General features: G+C 40.2%; 1 protein-coding gene across 3 annotated transcripts in view; it reads left to right on the forward strand.

Moving 5' to 3' along the window:
• WAPL (WAPL cohesin release factor) overlaps nucleotides 1-21,195 on the forward strand; it is a 68,418-nt gene that overhangs the window by 30,667 nt on the left and 16,556 nt on the right. For 2 of the 3 annotated variants that reach the window (XM_054071308.1, XM_054071309.1), the window contains exons 5-8: nucleotides 11,175-11,270; nucleotides 14,294-14,446; nucleotides 14,695-14,831; nucleotides 16,782-16,893. In XM_054071308.1, coding sequence (XP_053927283.1) covers nucleotides 11,175-11,270; nucleotides 14,294-14,446; nucleotides 14,695-14,831; nucleotides 16,782-16,893 — 498 coding nt within the window. The remainder of the gene's footprint in view (nucleotides 1-11,174; nucleotides 11,271-14,293; nucleotides 14,447-14,694; nucleotides 14,832-16,781; nucleotides 16,894-21,195) is intronic. The other variant, XM_054071310.1, reaches the window with a different exon arrangement.

Here is a 21,195-nt window from a genome sequence, read left to right on the forward strand (position 1 = left end):
CTTAATTCAAGTAGGAAAGGTGAGAATTAAACAGGCTTTTTGACCGTGTAGTGATATAATGGACTTAGAAGTAGCTGTAATTGCGCTTCAGATTTTAAACTTTAATGTTCTCTAATCATGCGGCTGTTATGAGTTACTAAAAAAGCTTGTGAAGCTTATTCTGCTGGTAATTAGAAACACTATAATTATCTTCCTAAACTATAGATATGGATTCTTATTCTCAGTTGCATCTTAAGGGAATTTTCATTCTGTGGATGAAAAAAATGAACTTAAAAATATTAACCTGACCAGAGCTACATGATCTTAAAAAAACAAATAACCCCAAACCTGAACATCTTCACCGTCTCGTGACCTTTCTTGTATAAACTAGCAGGTGAGAGTATTGATTATTTCTGCTGGGTGGTGATGTTCGAGGTATGGCACCCTGCATGGTGCTGAGCTGAAAAGCACACAGCTCTGTTACTCAGGAAGCCACGGCTGGGAGCGTTAAACTGCAGTTGGTCCAGAAAGCTGCAGGATTTTATCCAGCTCGTCGTCAGCAGGACTCTTGCCCCTGTTTGTGCTTGTGAACCCTGACCATTGTACTCTGATATTAAAGTCCAGTTCTTGAAGCTTTGAGCGTATGTGAAGTGAAAGATGACAGACATTATTGGCATAGCGAGAAACAGCGTGTCTGAAAACTACTTTTAACATAGGGAGTCTCACTGAAGTCACTGACCATTCACGCACATAATGAGCATAAAAGTTGCAGTCGTGTGTACGTTGTGATAGGTATGTAAAGTCTTAACCAGAATTATGTTTTTAAGTGAATTAAATATCTATCCAGAGCTAGAGCTACAGGGGGAGGAATATTATGTTTCGTAGCAACATAATTATGTGCTTACAGTACATAAATATTGGCATTACTTGACTTGCAAATTATGGGTGTGAAGCATACATGAGTAACATCTGCAGAAGTTTGTTTGCAGCTGTTTACAACTTTAATTCAACCGATTCAGTAGTTTGTGCTTTAGCACGTAGGTTTGGGAACTCAGGGGAGCTGTGGTGTGCCCAGCTGCTCTGCCCTTTGAGCTTAGTTCCCCTTCTACAGATAAAACTAATTCTCAGTTCTAAGGGAAAAACAGCAAAGTGTACAAGAACGCTTTTGTTGTTGTGGTCCAAATCTACTTGGACTGAAGGCTTGAAAATAAGGACCATAAAAATTCTCTTCTGAGATTTCTTGCTCCTGCTAATCTCACCACAGATTTGGGCTAGAGTTGGCAAATGGGGAGAATCAGTGTTAGTAGGAACACTGGAACTGTTCCCGGTGGTTTTGTGCAAAGTACGTATGTTTCCGCGTAGGAGCCTGGGAAACAAAACCAAAGTTGAGAGGTAAGATCAAAAGGTCTATCCTTGAGTTCTGTTTTTTGATTCATTGGTCCTAGAAGTTGATGCCTGTGCCTGGCATTTTGTGCCAGAGCTGTACTGTCATTTCGGCATTTCTGTTGTTCAGTGTGTCATTAAGGACCACCAAATCCTTTGAACTGCAAATTTTCTGGGATGGCCCTCTGCTTTTCAACTCAAAATGTGTGATAGTGACCTGCAGCTTTGTGCTGATCCCAGTTCTGCCTGTGGCTGTTGGAACCCAGTGTAGACAAGGGGAATACTGACTACCTTTGACTATTCCAAGCTTTGAATGTAAATAGAGTTGCAAATCATAATTAAAAGGTATGGGAGCCTTTCAGCTTGAGGAGCCAGGGAGAAGGGGGAGACTATAATCCTCTGTGTTCTTCAGTACTTCTGAGACGCAGGGGAACGTCTTAGCTTTAGAAAACCTGTTTGTTTAGTGACTCTATGAGTTTCCCCACGTGTTTGCGGGGAGTGTGAAGAACGTTACATCGGTGTGCTTTTTTCCCCCCCTTTCTTGTACATGCATTGGGTTGTACAGGAAAAAGTATGGAAAAACCTCTTTGCCACCAACTTGGTTGTTGTTTTTCCTTTGGGCCGCTCATTCAAGTACTGGAGCATGGAATTTCCCATGCAAAGCACTTCCCTTGTTTTAAGCAGTGTTGCTTGTAAGTTATTTTGCGAGTGTGGAATGTGTTTGTTGGGAAAAGCTCAGATCTTCTTGTATTATGCGTTAAAAATAAGAAACAAACAATCTCTCCTCCCAAGCCCAACAAAAGCCAAGCTGCTGCAGGAACTGGTTTTGCCTGAAAAAGGGAAAAAAATTCTGATGGAAGTATTTGGTGAAGCTTCTTTTGCTCCACCTGCTCACTCCTGTTTCCTTGCTCCTTCAGTTTCCCAAGGCTGTGTATAAAATTATATTGAGGAACCTACCTGTGTTTAAAAAATAAGGCGCTAAAAGGAAACGTTTAACATAAATCTCAGTCCAGTTCACTGGAAGATTGTAAACAATTGTATCCACTCAGTGGAGGGAGCTGAGGAAGAGAAATTAAGTCATCTTAACCTGGTTAAGTCAACATTGCAACTGAGAAATGCTCACTAAACACAGCCGGCATTAGCAGGATTACATGCATTACTTTGATCAAGTGACGTTAACAGAGCTAGTCATGACAGTGGTGTTGAATACATGAATGAAATCATTGCTGAATTCAGACATGGCTCAGCCAGCAGACTGCGTCTGAGTTCTGAATCCAAGAAAAAAACTCCATCCAGTCATAACCCTGCAACGACTTATTGCTTTTCATGTGTTAATCAAGTTATCTGCTGTGGTTTGTTCCCACCAAGGTACAGGAATATGTGCAAGATTTCCAGGTGTGCTTTTTGGACAGATCAGTTGGAAGGCCATGTTGAATCACAACAGTTTGAAGAGCTCCAATTTCCAGTTATCAAGTGCTGAACGAGAAAAAAAAAATGTACATTTTTCTTTAGTACGACTTCAATTTGACGTGCAGCTAGGCCATAGTTTAGTATTCAACTACATCTTGTACCGTGGGCAGGTTTTTTCCCCAGGAGTAGATTATTTTCACTGAGTTGCCATATTTCTGTTCTAAATTTTAGGTGCTGTGAGGAACTGTCAACCCTTGAAGATAAAGCTTATGTGTGATCCTGTTCCTAACAGGATTTGGTGTAATACAAGTTTAAGCCTGTGTGATCTTTTACAGGTCGATGTGTGCTTTTTCCGTTGGTGCTTCGTGTGGACTGGAAGGAGCTATAAATACCAGCTTGAAACAAATGCTATGTCTAAGTTTAAGTCCAAGATAGAAAACTTGTACCTGATCTTTGAAAGTGTGTTGAAACTGAAGTAGTACGAAACCATGCAGGGCGCTTGGTCTGGCTGAGTAATCTCCCAGCTAATATGACAGTGATGTGTGCGTGGGAGGGGAGAGAAATGAGGCTGTTGCACTGGGATCTGTACTTTTCCACTTAGCTTGTGTTACGCTTTACAGTAGATGTTTATCAAAGCCATCCTGCAAGTAGCATTTAGTTTTACTTGCCGGCAAATGAATCTGCATTCCCCAAATTAAATGTTTAAAGACTTTTTTTTTTTTTTAGATTTTGGATGTAATGTGTGTGAAGATTTATCTATATAAGTGCACAGTCTCGGGGTGGGGTGGTTAATTATTTTTAAATAGCTTATTTTAAGTAAATAGGCTTGGAGGAGCAGCAGTGGAATTGTAATTCTGAAGTCCTGCTATGTCAGTTGTAACCCTTTCCATACATTTAATGCTAGGATTGGAGTAGATTGGTCAGAACTAATTTTAAAAAGAACTGTTTGTCTTTATCTTGCATAACTTTTAGGAAAAGAGTCCAACAGGATGATCAGTTTTAACAAAGTGTGTTTTCAGTGTATTAAAAAGCTGATGCTACAAACACTGAGCTGCTGTTTGCATCCTACTTCAGGAAGTCAATGCGTTATATTTTTAATAGGAAATACTGCGAGTTGACATTTGCTTTTTTGACTCTGAGGAGTCAAGCTGTGTTTTGGCAATCAAAATATTCCGTGAGATCTTTGTCTGGTATCAGTTCAGTGCTAAGCCTGCAGTCTGTTCCGTCAGCAGTTTGATACCCGCAGTGGTCAGACCTGACAGCCAACACGCTGCTGCCTCTGCAGTGCGTTCACTGGGTGGTGTTTTGAGCAGATGGTCTGCCCCGTCCTGAACTGTGTTTTGTGGATGTTCTGTCCAAAAAATATTGGTTGGAATGATGCACTAGAGATGAGCTGTTCTAAATGCTAACCGTTTACAAATGGCGTGGGTGTTTTAAGCAACTTTTATGTTACTGGAATAAAAATGAATTTTAAAAAAAAAAAAAGATAAAAGGTAAGAATGTCTGTTACTTAAATAGTTGATTTGTTAAATAGCAAAGCTTCATGTTGATACAATTATTTCACTTAACGTTTGCAGAACCAGTTTCTTCAGTAAGCACATTTATTTAATACTGGCTTCCTCGTTCTTACCATTTAGGGAGGTTTTTTTCTTCTATGATTAATGTAAATAGACCAAAACCAATTCTTAATTTTTAAGTTAGTAAACAGGATACTGATCAGGACTGGCAGGTTTTTGGATTAGTCACCAAATTCGAAGAGTGAAGTAGCGCTGTAATTTTACTGAATTGAGTCGGGACATAACACCTTGAAGCCATCCTGGAGTGAGAGCAAATACCAAGAGTTGGTCTGTTAACTTAAAGATAATCCTTTGATGCTGATGAAGATTATTTTCTTCTCACTTTTCATGTTAAACCATGGTGAAGAAGAGTGTGTTCTGGTGGATGCTGAACTGAGATCCTTCCACCTGGTAAAACAGCTTTCTTGTCTGTCCTCCATAGCAACTGTTGGGAAGAACTGTGGTAGCAGTGTTATTTGAAGTGCATTTCTTATCCTCTGCAGTGTCAAGGAAGGTGTTACCAGTTGAGATGTAGCTTTGTTCTGAAAGAGGCAGGGATGCAAAGGGAAATGCGAAGGTAACAGCCTGAGTCTTCACAGAGGCAAGAGGAACAAATGAAAAATAAGCATGGAAATCCTTCTTCCCTTGTGTGTACTTTGAAGAGAATTCCAAGTGGAATGGAAAATGTTTAATGTCACAGTAGAAACTGTGTTTTGTACATCCAGCTCTTATTGGTATTTAACTCCTAGGCAAGAAGCAAAGATGCATTCAAGCACTTTTGAAACCAGATTCTCTTGCACCTTTCCATTTCCCCCTCCCCCATCATTTGCATACCTCCCAGTCATTAACTTGATGTTTTAGTAATTAGGCAGCACAGGATAACTGTGTGGGATAAATGTTACATTGCGCAAGGCCTCAGTCCTGTAGAAAGTTCTGAAACATGAAAAATGCTCAGAGATTTAAATGCACCGGCTTCATTTGCCAGTAGGAGCTTAATTTATATGCAGATGAATATGCAAAATCATCTTCACAGCTCCCATGCGCTGTGTGAGCGTGGCTGGTTCGCTTGGCTCTGCCTGTGACTGCGTGTGCATTAGGTAACAGCGTGATGCAACACAAGCACTTCTTGAGTTGGGACACCTGGTGCCGAGGGCCCAGTGTCTCCGTTTTACGCATTGAGAAGTTTTTACTGTGAGCGAGCTTTGTCCTGCCCTCGTTTAGGGAACGCACAGTCATGGCCTGAGCTGGGTGCTCTCCAGAAGAGCAGTCTTCGAGTTTCCTTTCACCAGAAAGGAATGGGGTCAGCTTGCTCAGAGCCGCTGTGATGTGAACCGCAGTGTCGGAACTGAACACATCTGGGAGATTTGATGTGAGAAATGCCGTACTGATCCCAAGGGAAGCGTGTCTGTGGGGGTGTGCGCAAGCAGGTGCACCCCAGCCAGGAGACCTCTGGGATTTCAGTGGTTGCAGTTTTGTAAGGCTTTCCTGTTAGCAGGTTGACACACTTTGAGTGGATTAGGATTAACGGGGCACGGGATGATGCACGCACGTGTGTGTGTCTGCCTTTCTGTAGCAAGAAAGAGAGGGCAGGAATTTTTTCCAGCACTTTTTAAAAGGATGTGTTTGTGCCAGTAGAATTACTTGCACGCAGATGCTGGTTTTTCTCTTCTTGACTGAAGTGATATGTTTCCAGCATTGTGGCAATACATCTAAACTGTTGCGCCTTGTCCCTTTTAATTAGATTTAACATAGGTTTCAGGCCAAATTGGTAACCGTAACCATATGGCTTCTGCTTCTGAGCTGATACGGTTTGAGCATGCTCAGTGTAAGCAGCACACAGAACACCATTAGCTATTTCTGTTAAAGAAAGAATCTCATGTTTACTAAACTGTCTTGTTTCTTTGAGTTAAATTTTCATGTTTCACTTGGATGTGTGACCCATCGTTATGTTCTGCCCTGCAGGCCTCCATTTGAGCTTCGAGGAAGAAAAAATATTTTGCTGTTCTTCAAAAGTGCAAGAAAAGCTTCAGTGACGTGTTTTTCCTCTGCTTATTGTATTGTCCTCTGCTGATAATCCTCAGCTGAGTGACAACTTGTAGTTTTCTAGCCATGTGCATGCATCATGTTTATTGTGTAGTGCAGTAAACGGTATAGCAGCTCATGATTAAGTGGTCCATGGCACCCAGAAATTATTTATTGGCACTAATCTTCTGCTGTGATCCAGATAATGGAGACTCAGTTTACATTTTGAACATGGACTGAATGACTGTTTGCTTCTGGTTTTGAACTGCTGTTTGAAACCACTGTACTATTACCTTTCCTGCTCAAAGTGAGACACATAGGACAGAGCAGTACTCTTAATGATTCTGTAAATACCGAGTGGTAAATAATCATATGGTTTGATTTATTGGGTATTTTGGAACTTACTGTATTTTTGACAAACATCTGGCACATGGTCTTGGTAAATAATGCATTTACCAAGATAACTTAAAAATTGTTTTAGGTTTTGTTTTGCTCTTGTCTTCTACCTTGGAAAGCTTTCTTGCCTGCAAATAGCTGCTGGTTTTCCTGGTTTGCTAGTATTTTCAGCATGACTCCCATCCCTGGCTCTTACTTTCTGCTATTCTTTTATCTATGAATGGCAGGCAATGCTGCATCAGTATGTGCAGAGTGCCAGCGCTTGAAAATGTGTTGAGGCTTTCAGGGATGGGAGGTTAAGCATGACCCATAGTTTATGCCATTTGGAGATGATCGTATAAAACTGACAGCTTTGTGCATTTTGTAAAATCCCTGGCGTCGGTTCTGGTTCTGCCCCATGCTTCTTCCCCAGGCCCAAGTGCCGAGTGCCACAGTGCAGTACTCTTTAAAGGCTCAGTGGTGTATTTGCACCCCTTCAGACATCTGTCTGTGTGTAAACAACTGTCAGTTCTGTATGTATGGAAAAAGGAGGCTCCTCTGCTCTTCAGCAGAACCTCTTACAGCTGATTAATGTTGCAGAACTTACTTGCCTTAAGAACACGGAATGAACTCAAAGGAGTGATGTACTTCCCCTCACGTCTATTCTAAGTTAATCTTGAGAGGAACAGTTCTGATAGCAAGGTCTGCAGTCTGTGAATAATTGCGAGGTTGTCTTTTCTTTAAGACAAAGTAAGTCAGTTTCTTAAATTACTGCTACTTAAATATCAGCATTGCTTCTTCTGGGAAGCTTTGTTATCACAAGCATTTGACTTGCCTTAAAAAACCCACCGCCACACCAAACAAACCCCTATTGCTTTTGTGATCAAGCCCTTTTGAAAAGTCTTTGTTCACTAGCATTCATTTGATCTTTGATGCTTTTCCTGGCCTCAGTTCTGTCACATAGCAATCTAAAGCAAGTCTACACCCCCGCTTACTGATTGACCAATATTGGCACAGTTTCTTTACAGTTGTTTTGCAAATTCATCTTTGGTTTGTGTTGCAAAGGAAAATGTGAAGGCTGCTTTAAAGAGATGGTTGTAAAGGAGGGGATGTATTTGCCATATCCCTGTCCGTGTGAGTAGTAAAAGAGGGTCCAAAGTCTCTGCATCATGCATTAGAGCTGATGAGAAGGTTTCTTTGGAAAGTAGTGTTGGATTTTTGCAAGCGTGTTTGGTGTTTGAGCTGTGAAAAGTCACCGTGAGCCAGGATAATGGACTGGATGGTGGGGCTGCTGGGAAGCAGTGTCTGCTGTCTAATGAAATATTGCTGGGAAGGCATAGAATTGCAGGTGAAATTACTTTGATCTAAAACTGGAAGATATGACAAGGGATAGTGGCTAAAACTAACCTTTCATAGGTGTTTGAGGTTTTAAATAATTACCTTCTTCAGTTACAGTGTAGGCTCTGTTACAAGAAAACTGTTGGATCAAGATGTCCTCATTTCTCAGAACAGGTCTTACAGAAGATGTGGCTTTCTCCTGTGTCACACTGGCAGTGCCTAAGCAAGCCGTGAAGTGCCTTGTCACAGAGCACTTTGGGATGCCCTGGCTTTTGGTTTAGAAAGGGATTGAAGAAAATCCGGGAAGGAAAGCCCATTTTTGACTGTTAAAGAAAAAGAGTGCCATCTTTAACTCAGGAAGCCTCTGAGCCTTGAGCATTTAGAGGAAATGGTCTTTATCTGTTCGCCCTGTTGAACTTTCCTGTGTATCAGCTATTGCTCGTGCTGAAGGAAACACATTAATGCTGTGCAGACCTTTTGATGATGCTGGGACAGCTTCTTGTGTACTTTGGTTTTATTCCATACCAAAGCAGTGAACCTGATCTGTCATCTCTGCTTCCTTGCTGTGTTTGTGTGTGTGCAGCCGAGGTGCAAGATGGCAGCAACTCCTGTTGTGTGGTCACCAAGGGCCCATCCCAACTGCTGCCTCAAAGAGCAGGAGGAGCTTGAATGCCAGCGTGAGTCTGCTCCTCTTGTGCCCCACAAGGACTGTGTTTGGTTCCTCACAGAGCACAAGGTCTGGAGAAGAAGGGGCAGGCAGAGGTTCTGTGTACCAGGGCAGTGAGTACGGGGTAGTCTTCCCTTGAACCCCATAAAAACGGGAATCCTGCAGCAACTGCAGAGCCTGCCTTGTTCTGCCCCCTCGTTGTTTCTGCGTCGAGCTAGGAGAACATTAGATATCTCAGATGGTGGTGTGTGGGTTGTGTCTCCCTGCTGGCTGCCGGACCCTCCTGCTGCAGGGACCTGAAAGGCTTCTGTGCAGCGCCGAGCTCCCAGATAGGGAATGTAGGAATATTAACACATTATTCTATACCTGCTTAAAGGATACTACTGTTTGAGACTATAACTGAGGTTTGGGACTATTAATAAAGAACGCTCTGTTACCGGGCTTTCTGGCAGCGGTAGTACAGTACCATGCTGTCAGAACTGTGGTATTAAGCTTCTCGACAAGGTGAAGAATTGTGCATCAACTGAAATTACAGAATTTATGCTGTACTTTCATGCTGATTACTTGATGGAGTGCATTATTTTCTTGAATTATCCTGAATACCAGGATGCGGCACCCAGAAACTCATGCCCTCTATTCCCCGTCTTAAATACACAGTGAGATAATGTGTGCAGCAGTCGTATGCAATTCAAGGCAAAAAGTGAATATCTGGCAAATATTCAGTGCTGCTTTTCCACTTGTGAAACCTGATATCTTTCATGACTAACAAAGCATTTTTGTTACCAGATTGTCCTTGTTTGTTCATAGCAAGCCCCAAGTCCCCTTCTAGGTAGGAATTTGCTGCTCAGAACTGTATCAAAGGAGAGTAAGCAAACCTGTTAACCTTTTTGTCAGCAGTTACCATTTTTTGAGTGAGGATCTGTATAACAACGTAAACCTGTTTGTGGACAGAGGCATCCTCTCATACCTGGAAGCAGTGTGAACTTAAAACTGGTTTCCCTGTTTAACTTCTCGAGTGTCGGGACATTGGGCAGGTTAGCTTTTCTGTTACTTGGGAACGTTAAAAGTGGAAATTAGCAAAACCCTTGTTTTGGTATTCCTACCTGTGGCTGCTGAAAGATTGTATATACATCGCCTGAAAGGTATTTTTAAGAGATTCCTTGGAAAGCAGACAAAACTGTTAAACAACAGCCATTGTATACTTGTTGCTGAATGGTGTGTGAGAACTGCTTTAAAAATAGTTTAAAAATCCAGCCGAGTTAAGTTTCCTATGCACCAGAGCTCACTCTAGGAGGGAACAAGGCCTTTCTCACATCTGGAAATTAAAACGATTTAGTGCTTGACGCCTCTTTTGGGCTCTGACAATTCATAACTGAGACTTTTGTTCTGCTAATATTCTTCAAAGTTTTGTTAGTCGAGGTTTTCTCTTGTAATGAATGAAGGATGCAGCACAGTAGAGTTCCAACAGTAGTACAGAACCTGTTGACTTACAAAATCCACTTTGTGGCTTTTGACATGCCAAAACCTTGTTGCACTTCATAGAATGGTGGTCAGTCTGTAGCTGGAACTGCTAGATTTGCTACACATCGTCTCTCTAAGGGCTGTACTTGAGCTGGTATTTGTTTTAAATAGTTGATATGCTGTATTTTGACAGAAAATTCTTTTTAATGCCCAGCTCTTTCTTTTAGTATATTTTTTCCTATCTTTAAAATGCCATACAAGCGTGTGTGAGGAGTTATGGAGGTAGTTCTACAGTTTCCCAGTATACCATACATTGTGTAAAATGTGAAACTTGTAATGCTGTGCTAGTCTGGACTGTTACTGTGCAATGAGATTGGTGCACTGAGATGCTAGAAACAGAATTCTCTCTTTGCTTCCTCTAAGAATAATATTGTAGTTCCCATAAAAATCAAGGGCAGTAAATTTTAATGTGTTTTGCTTTGCCTTGACACATTTTTGAGCAGGAATTAAAAAAAGAATTTTTAATTTATTAATATACATTTCATTTCAGTGTCTTCTATTCCTCCAAGCATCAAAGTCTGTATCAGTTCTACATTTTTATTCTAAGTTAGTCGTATTTTCTATTGATATGGTGTTTGCCAGCATGTTTTTCCCCACAGCTGTCTGGTTTTGTCTCTAGGAAGGCTGCAGACCTTTTGTCGTGGAATAATTATTAAAAGTGGAAAAACTGAAAAATTCTTGCAGTGTGTACGGGTGGTGTCTTTTGAATTGGGTCTGTGTGTTTTTAAAACAGTCAGATGCTTCCAAATCTGCCACGATTTCTGATATATTTGATACTGAGAACTTGTGTTGCTGTTAATATGGAAGGGGAAAGAATGAAGCTCATTTTATTTGTTTGGTCACATTGTTGCTACCGTAATTTTTGAAGGATTTAGTGACTGACGGTAGATTGGCTTAAAAAATAATTTGTTTTTGTCTTTTAGTCTCCCACAAAAGCTGTATATAATGCTAGACATTGGAACCAGCCAGAATCAGAGGCTCTGCCAGCACCACCGGCTTTGAAAACTCCCAGTGTTCCAGTAAGTAGACTGTTTTTCCTCAAGTTTAGTAAATCTCTTTTTAAGAGTCACTGATAGATTTGAAATAGAAGTTCTTGATACCTGGTAATGTCACAGTAATTTGGAATGAAGTCCACTTTGTGATGTGAACCATTCTGTATTTGATAGGAAAGAAATTCAGTAGAAATACTCTAGAATGGGATCTTCCATGTCATTTCAATACATGGATACAAAAACCCACTACAGTGAAGTTCTTCAGAGAGAACCTCAAGGATTAACTTGCTAACCCACAGAAATCAGCAAGTTGTAGGTCAAAAAGGAAAACTTAAGAGATATTTAATCTGTTTTTCCTTTCTAATGGATTACAGTATTGTGAATTACCGACTTGTGTCTTTAAATGCTGTGAAAGAAACTGGTTTGTACACAGCCAGAAATGCGAATATAAGCGTATCAGATATAAGCATGTCTGCAAAAAGTAGACAAGAGGTGAAGACAGTTCATAAAGCAGCTTGTTTCTTCAAAGATCGGTGATTGTTCTGAGTGCATTTTGACTCTTTTGAGACCCTGAAAATCCAGGGTCTTGGGCTTAGGTATGTGTAGAAGCCGTTACTGATTCTGCTAAGAGGGCATTGTACATTGTCAGTAAAATGCATTTGATTTGGTGCCTTGCTCGCAGCACTTGCCTGAGAACAGAGAGTCAGAAAGTAGATACATTTGCAGTGAGAATTCTTCAGGTTTGTTTTTGTCACCGGTTTGGGGTTTTTGGGTTTTGTGACATTTTTTTAATTCCCCCTGCATGGGAGGAGGCTCTAGTAGTAGCTCATCTTTGATTTATTGTTGGTTTTGGTTGCATCCTCACAGTATTTCCAATGGCCTTTCGTCAGTGTTAACTGCATGGCCTGGAAAATGCAGATGACTGATTTTAAAATAACATTACCCTTAGTAGTAGGTAATGCTCTGCTGCTTTGAGTAGAGAGCAGACTTTCGGTCCTGAGGTTCTCCTAAACCCCTTTCTCAATATACATTATGTGTATTTGACCGGAAGCTTTTGTTGCTTACTGAACCTTTGCATTGACATTAGCCTTTGTGAAATAGCCCAATAGCTGACTTAAAGGCAGATCTTTGAATATATCCTCATCAGGCTTGGAAAACGTCTGTGCCATTCATATTCAGACAGGTCATTTTGTCTTCTGTCAAGCTTCCACTTTGTAACTGGCACCATCAAAATAGTAGTTCAGGAACATGGCAAAGGTTTGGCTGAACAAGCCTGTTAGGGGAATTTGCTTGTGGGGAATTCGTTTGTGCCTGCGCTTCCTGCCATGATATATATCTGAAGTTACTGCAGTCACGTTTCTTTAACTTTGATATTCGGGTGTATGATTAAGACACCGTAAATGAGCTTTGATCCAGATGGCCACCGGTAATCCCTGATGATACTGCCTGTTCAGTGTTGGTAGGAATTTGTTACCTGAAGATGTAGATAAATTTGTCCTAGACTGATAGTGACAAACTCATAGCATGCAAACTGCTGATGCCAAGTTCTCTTCCTTATGGCCTCTCCAAGCTCCCTTGGAATTTGCTTCAGAGGGGAAGCCCTTAACCAAGGCTGGGATGACATACCTCAGAGGATCTCCTGTGTTCACAGACTGATAAGATCAGTCCTCCAGTATGTGTTCTAAACCAGCTTTTTAGGGTGGCTTATTTGCATTTTGCCACGGAAGCCTAAGTGAGCGAACACTGAAGTGCCACACAGTGATAGGGGCAGCATGTAAAGAATGCTCCCTTCACGCAGCAAGCTGTTGTGGCTTATATTTTGATTTTGACTGTCAATGCACAAGAAAGCGCTCTCTAAAATACCCCTTGCACTGAGTAACAGTCCATGCTTGCATAATAATTCTTTTTCTTTCAGTCGCACTTCAAAAATAATCTGACTTTTCTGTGCAAAGAAGTAATAGTACTTAGAGGATGAGTAAATGACGCTGGCGTTGGCACTCGCACGTTTACAGTCTGGCATTCAGAGGTCTTTTTCCTGTGTGCCTTGTTTTCTGTAGTTTGTCTTCATACCTGAGTTTGTGCCAAAGCAGATAAGCTGACACTTAAAGCTTGTAGTAACCTCAAACTGATAAGAGGAGTAGGTTGAGGAGGAACCTGTAATACTTGCCTGAGAGGGCTGGAAGCTTGCCAGTAGTTATTCTAGACCTAACATCAAGTTCTCTACTACCTGTTCTAAGTTCAGAATAGCCTTTGCTGTATTTCATGCTATAATACGTTGTTCTTAAAATATTAACAACACAAATATGAATAAGGCTGGAGCATGGAGAACACCATGACTTTACCAGAGCATACTCTACCTGTCTAAAGCATGCGCCGTGCCTGCTGTTTCACCCTGTGGCAATTCTTTATGGTGCTACAGAATCCATGTTGGTAGTGTCCTGCCTACAAGTGAAATACAGTTAGGAGCATCAGGTTGGTGAGGTCCTTTTTCTGATAGCAGCGCCCTGAGCGCAGCAGTGTGGCAGCCTCCAGCTAGAGAGGAGAACAGCAGGCCCAGAGTTCTTTGGTTCTGGTTGTGTTGAGGCAGTGATTGCTCAGTGCTCTGCTCCTACCCAGTGATGGTTCACTGCAGCAGCCAGCTTAATCCCAGTGCTCCAGTGTAAGGGAGTAAGGTATCTGTAAATACCCACAAGTAATTGTTTTTAGACGCTGAACTTGGTTGTTTTGCTTACCCGAAAGCTTAAGGAGCCAGTGTAAAAGACTTTTTGTTCTTTTTTTTTTTTTTTCTTTAGTTTCAGAACTCTAGGTTTCCTGAATACTTAAAACTGGGGTTTTTATTTTGAAATGCATGTAATTCCTGACATCTGAATTTTTTTTAAGAGTAGGTACATTATCACACAGCTTTAGGGATGCCTTGATAGTGTAAGGCAAGGACTAAATAGTCCTAAAATGTGAGTTTGACAATTGCACACCTGTACTGTTTCCTGATGTTTTTAGTGTATGTTTACATGCTCAAACATCTGCCCATTTTAGCACTTTCTTATTAATAGGTAAGGCTATCTTCAAAGGAGGCAATTCATAAAGATGATGGAGTTTTTAAGGCTCCTGCACCACCTCCCAAAGTGATAAAAACTGTGACAATACCTACTCAGCCCTATCAAGAGATAGTAACTGCATTGAAATGTAGGAAAGAAGACAAAGAAGTAAGTATTCTTAACAAATTTTTAAGATAAAGAATTATTGGTAAACCTCAGTACTGAAGGAACAGTGTCAAAATGAGATTTGGCTTTCTTATTAAAGATAACATTTTTATCTAAATAGTTGAATGGCCTTCAATAACTTTTTAATGTTTCCTTGCACTCAAAACCAAAGGGATTTTAAACTGTATTTGTTAAGGTTATAACCAATCCCAAGAGCAACTTACCTAGGTCAAAACATTTGTCTCTTCCAGTTATACACTGTTGTTCAGCATGTAAAGCACTTCAATGATGTAGTGGAATTTGGTGAGAATCAAGAGTTCACAGATGATATTGAATACTTGCTAAGTGGATTGAAGAGCAATCAGCCCCTAAACACACGTTGCCTTAGGTAAGATACCTTACTATAAAACACTTCTACTTAAAAGAGAGTTTGAATTAAATATTAATCAATGAAGTGACCATATTTTAAAATGTTTGGGGAGGTACTTGGTACTTCTGCTATAAAGAATGAAATTTGAAAGTAATCATTAGGGTGATATATTGTGAATAATCGAAAGCAATATGACCAGGAATGTGAAATAGAACATTGTACAATGGGAGACATCTTCAACACACTTCTTTTCCTTGCTATAAATTAAGTTTGTTTGTTTAGTGGAATCTTATATGCAATATAACAATTCTAACATAAAATCTCTAAGACTGGAAAGTTTGCTGGCTGTAATTTAGAACTAATGTAATGTTGGACTGCTGTTTAATTCCAGCTGCTTGTCCTTTATCTTATGTAGAGAAAGAACATAGCTGGCATCCACTAAAAGTATCGTGGCTCCCATATTGATAGGAAGCTTCACTACGTTGTCTTAAGTTGCACTCTTAATGTTCAAGTTACACATTATTGCAAAGTTAGCAGTGAAAGTGTTAGCCTTGTGTGGAAAAAATTTGGCTTAATATTGGTGTCCATTCCCTAGACATAAGAGTAATTAGAGTGATGGTCTGTAACCACGTGATAATCTTTTTGTCGCTGTTGTTCTTGTAAGTTTTCCTCTCTATTTAGCAAAACTAAAATGGTAGAGAAGGAAAAACTTGAGTCCACAGAGATGGCTGATGAGGATACTCTGCTTGAGATTTGACTGTGGATGAGAAAAAGCTTTGTACACTTTTGACAGCGCTATTTTATAAGTTTAATCTTCCTGTTCCTCAAAAACTAGCAATGAATCTCGTTGCTGGAGAATAAACAGAAGAAATCTGTTATCCAGTTTATAGGTACATTATGATAAGAGTAAATTAATGATGTAGTGACAGTTCAGGCGTGTCTTTCAAATTGAATGCACTTCATTTGCTCATTCCTAAGATCTTAAAGTGACTTTTTTACATTCCATGTTGATATCATGGAGTGCCATTTGTATAAACACCGTAAGTTTTTTTTCTTTCAGTTGACAAATTTAAAGAGAAGTATTTTTTCCAAAGGAAATGAGTGTGTAAGGATAGGGATTAGACCTAAAAGAATCACAAGCTGGTAGGTAAGCTCCAACTGGGGCTGTTGTGATTGGAGACAGAAAGACCAGTTGTTCTTTAAACACCGTAACATGTGAATCTCTTAATGAGATTCTTAAGTAGTCATGGAAGACTTGATTGCAGAATCACTCCACATTACTTTAGAAGCAATATATTTTTAATAGTCTATATGTTGTGCTGTGCTAGACGTGGCAGACAGCTTGCTAATAAAATGAGGGTAAGAAGTCCATTTTTTAAACAGGACTGTGTTGCTGATCACTGATTAGACCAATATATGTGTCAGATTTTTTCCTGTAATCTGTTGTATTCCCATCAACCACAAGTCCAGCAATAAGTGTTAACAATGTTTTGATTTTTTGTAACAGTATTGTCAGGCATAAGCAGGACTAATCAGAAATTAGGTAGGTAACTGTTAGATAGCGATGGAAGCTTGCGTTTATAATTTCTGATGATTCCTTAATCCATAATCAGCTCTCCTGTGCCTCTAAATCAGAGCTTCTTGCTGAACGCATGAACATTTTACTTCTAGTTTAAGTATTTTGTTTCAACTTCTTGAAAGAAGCAGGTTCAGGATACCCTTCCAAATCCTGTTTTTAGCCAACCTTGAAATAAAGCTGACATAATTTGGTGCTGGGAAATGACTATTAGATAGAATGCTCTGTTTACCAACTATAGACGTGCTGTATCCAAATTTTAGCAGAAACCTCCCAAAAGAGTTTGTCAGAGTCTGAGTTATGTGGTCAGTCCTGTTCTGTAGGCTTGTTTTCTGACGCTTCTGTAAATGTTTTCATTTTAGTTGTTCTAATCCAGAATTAATTCTCTCTAGTGTAATAAGCTTGGCGACAAAGTGCGCCATGCCCAGCTTCCGAATGCATCTGAGAGCACATGGGATGGTAGCCATGGTTTTCAAAACACTGGATGATTCCCAACACCATCAGGTATGGAAACGTATATTTTGTTCAAGTTTGATGATGCCTGTCTACCTGTGAATCTTGTGTCCACGTAATTCAAGGTCAAGCTGGCAGTGTAGTGTGCATCTAGGATCGGTGGCTCCTTCTTAGAAACCCAAAGTCAAATGAAAAATAAGAGCTACCTACGTTCCACTGAAATTCCCCTTCCACTGTTTCATGCTTCTGGGTTTGGAAATTCTTCTAAAAAATAAAACCAGACTACTTTGGATTGCTATTTTATCTTAAACTTTCTCAAATGGTTTTCTTGGTGTATTTATACTTTCCTTCAAATAAAATGCATCTGAAAGGAGTCCTTTCTCCTTACATTTAGAGAAGGCTCCAAGTGCTCGTCTCCAGCACTTGCTTGTATGTGAATTATTGCCTTTTCTGTAGCTGTTGTGGGCCATTTTCATGTACTGTGCAGATCTTGAGCAGTACTGTAACTGCAGTTTTAGGATGCCTCGAGTATGCACGGTGTTCTCTGATGAACCTAGAAAAGGTAAATCTAACCACTTCTGGTAACATGACCCAGGAGTTAAAAACAGAAGCGGTTTGGATTTTCTTTCTTATCAACTTTCCAAGTTCAATTCGGCTGCGATAGAAGACACTTCTTGCAGATGATAGTACTTTTCCAGCGGCTGGAAACAGTGTCTCTGGAGGATCCCTTGAGGGATTGTTGCAAAAGCTGAACATAAGAAACATTACTTGAGGTGGGCAGAATCTATGTATGGCCAGTCAGGTTTGTAGCTTTTATTTAATAGCTCTGTAAGGAAGGCACACAATGCAGGAGGAAACTTTGCACCCACAGACACAGGCATTTAAGAGATCATATTTGACATCTTACAGTGGGTGGGGAAAAAGCTGTAGAGCTTTAAGTAACTCATTTAGAATAAGAGCTTGTTCTCCATCTCCATCAGAAATTAGCAATGGCAAAACGTAGGAACAGGGTTCAATGCATCCATTATTTTGTGAGCTGTCAGAGTAGTGCCAAGCGATACTAGAAATACATAAAGTACAGTCGTGCTATTTAGGACAGTTGCCACTGCTGAGTTGCAGGAGATCTGCAGAGGGACAGGCACAGCTCCTTGGAACGTGCACAAGCTCGCTCCGTGTATTTTTGGCTGTCTTTTAACGGTTACCATTATTGCTTCATTTTCAAAAGAACTAGCACATACAGTTCAAAAGGAAATTGCCTGCTATTATTAGTCTGCAGTAACAAAAGCATTGATTGTATTCAGTATTTTCAGTATATTTGATGAAATGCTTTTGTCAGGGGAAAAAAATCAGTAGATAATGTTTTAATGTAGTTACAGTGCATTCCTGATACAAGTTGTACAGTATTATAAAATTATTGGTTTATCAAACTACTGTTAATAAATGCTGAAATATGTGCTATAACTACTGACAGTATGTGCTTCAATAGTGACTTTCTCTCTTTAAGCATGTTATCCTCATATACTGTCTCTTCATTAATTATTTCATTAAAATTTTAACTTGTTCAAAATAAATAGAAATTTCTCCACTAAATGTCAGTAGAAAGGAGCTCAAAAGCAAGTCACACAAAGCTTTGCTTGCATGGCTCAATTTCATTCAAGAAGAGAAAGGACTGGGGGGGGGAAACCCCACAGTTCTTTCCTTAGTATTTTTTATTTCAAAGTATTTTGGCGATTGCAAAGTATTTTGGAACACTGCCACAACGATGTTGCTAATGGAAACAAATATGAGCGTGTGCTGCATTCACTGGGCTGATAAAATGGAACAGACTGGGATAGCAGAGGACTTTCACATTTCCATAGGAACATAAAATAACGGTTGCAATGGTATTTTTTTTAACCAACAAGGAAAACAGAATAACCAGTTATCTTACTGAGGTCTGTCCCAAAATGTTTATATGACAATTACTTTTTCCACCAAATTTTTTCTTGTAGATTTGGTTTTAAGCTGCAATTTCAGTTTTTAAGTGACTTTGTCTCTTCAGTTATGCTCTAAAGGGTTGAAGGTTTTTATTAATTAAAATTAAAACTGTTTTCATTACAGTTGACAGTAGTTAAGCACAGAAATGCAGTTGTGCAGTGTCTTCAGCATATGAATAATTTAAAAAAAAAAAAGTGCATTAAATCTAGTGCTGAACCCTGGAAAATAACCATCTGTTAGCACAAGCTGCAGTATAAATAGAACCAGCAAGGGAAGACAAGGATGAGTGTGGGTGTAAATGATCTGCAGTTTCTGGAGTCTGTGTCCAACTAGGATGTTTTCCTGAATTCTGTAGAAGTATGGAGTGCAACTCCAGACATAGATATGCCGTAAAACCAGTCTAGAGAAAATTCTATTTATTTTATGTTTTCACCCTCTCCACATTTTTTTGGAAATTGAATGTAATTTAAGCGTCTTGAGGAACAGAACAGGAAAAAAGAAGCTGACCCAGTAAAACAGCTTCAGTACTGTAATCCCTGAGGTTGAGGTTCTGGCAGTTTTGTTGGATTCTTAGGTTGTTGGTTGGGGTGCCTTTAGGATATTGAGCAAAAATGAGTTGTGCTCTCATTTTCCCCTCATTCTCTCCGAGCTCTGTGTAGGGTAGTGCACAAGGAAGCTTTCAGAGAACATGGTTAAGTGTTTGTAACACTTAGAGAAGATCAGAGCAAAATGTAGTGTTGTTATATCCTGTGACCTGTTTTATTAGCTGCAACTCTGAAGGAGCAGAATATCTTCCAGGAATCTGGAATTTCTTGCCGTTTAAACATTGCAAGTAAATCCAGAGTAAACAGTTTCTGTAATTAAAATGGTAAAATTGTAGGGTTTACTGGAGATAGTTACTAGAAGTTAGGGGAAGACGCATATTGTCTGTCTCTGTGGGCAAACCATGTAGACTGCTTTCTGCTTTAACATCTGACAGGGCTGGAGTAGCGATGTTCACAGCTAAGATTTATTTTTGTTAAACAGCCCTGTGTCTTGAGGTCACATTCATGAAAGCAGGTGTAGATGTTGAAACTCGCTTCCTTCCTTCAGTATTCCACGTGCATCTTTGTTAGGCAGTCAGATTAAAGTCTTTGTTCACCTGTGGGTTTCCTTGACGCAGACAAGGAGGAGTTTTAACATGGCTTTTGATAGACTCAGCTGCCTAATCCTGTTTTGGAAATGCTGATACTGCTTAGTATGATCAGGTATGATTACTACTTGCTTCTAGAATAAATAGAAGCAGCTAATGATTGCTTTGGTGGCCAGCTGAACTCTAAACAAGATGTTAATCTGCTGTGACACAAACATTCCGCTCTTTTCTGTTGAGCTGTACAACAGTCACATCCCAAAATTAGGTTTTCTGCATTTTTAATTTACTTTACACAGAAAATATGGAATAGGTGTCTGCAGCCTTTTGACTCTTGAGAACTGGACTCAGTAAGAAACACGTGTACCCCACACACCACCAACTCTTTTGTCCTCCAGATATCATCAAAGGTTTCTGGAAGCGTTGTGCCCAGCACAGCTCGATTCTCTGTGACTGTTTCTCCTCTTTCCCATAAGTTGGAGCTCACCTGGGTAGATGGGTCTCTCAGTACCAGCACTGTACTTACCAGTGCTAGGGGGCAGATAGCTTTGCCCTGCTCTTTTCAATGTCATTTGTCCTTTCGTCATGGTTGTCTTCTGCCTTTGCTTTTTCTGGATCCTCATGAAGATGAAATTTAATTGCTCCTTGAAGAAGGATTAGGTGTTCTTTAGCCAGTGAGAGGTTCCCTATGAACCAATTCTGTGTAAGACAGGGATAGGCAAGGTAGTAACGTTTACTTTTTAAGGACTGATGGGGATAGGGCGGGAGGGGGAAGCAGGTCTGTACTCTGGCTGTTTCCAAAAAGCAGAAATACCCTGGAGATTAAATGTGCTTATGCTAGGAAGGCTTGTGTAAGCTATTGACTCACAGACCTGCTGGGCAGAATTGAAATCGATGTCACCAGGCGCTCTTCTTTTTTCCTCCTTTAACATGCAAACGCTGTCCCCATCATCTCTATATTTTCGGGTGCTGTCACCAGCTTATGCCACCGAACCAGAATGTTCACCTACCTTGCCACGTACCCTGTGCTTTTTCACTTTGTTCCCCTGCCATCTGTCTCTTCTATAATACCCTGTGACTGGAGTTACCATTTCTTATTCTGCCTGCAGCGTCAGAGTCCCTTAGAAGTGAAAACTGCTTTCCTACTATGGTTTTGTAAGTGTAAAAAGTAATTTATATCTCTGTTATGTTGGTTAGGAGAATGCTAGAAGGGATCTGTATGCAACACCAAGTGCTTATGCAAGTGC

Source organism: Cuculus canorus, chromosome 7, assembly GCF_017976375.1.
Source record: "Cuculus canorus isolate bCucCan1 chromosome 7, bCucCan1.pri, whole genome shotgun sequence".
In the NCBI taxonomy this organism is placed as follows: Eukaryota; Metazoa; Chordata; class Aves; order Cuculiformes; family Cuculidae; genus Cuculus; species Cuculus canorus.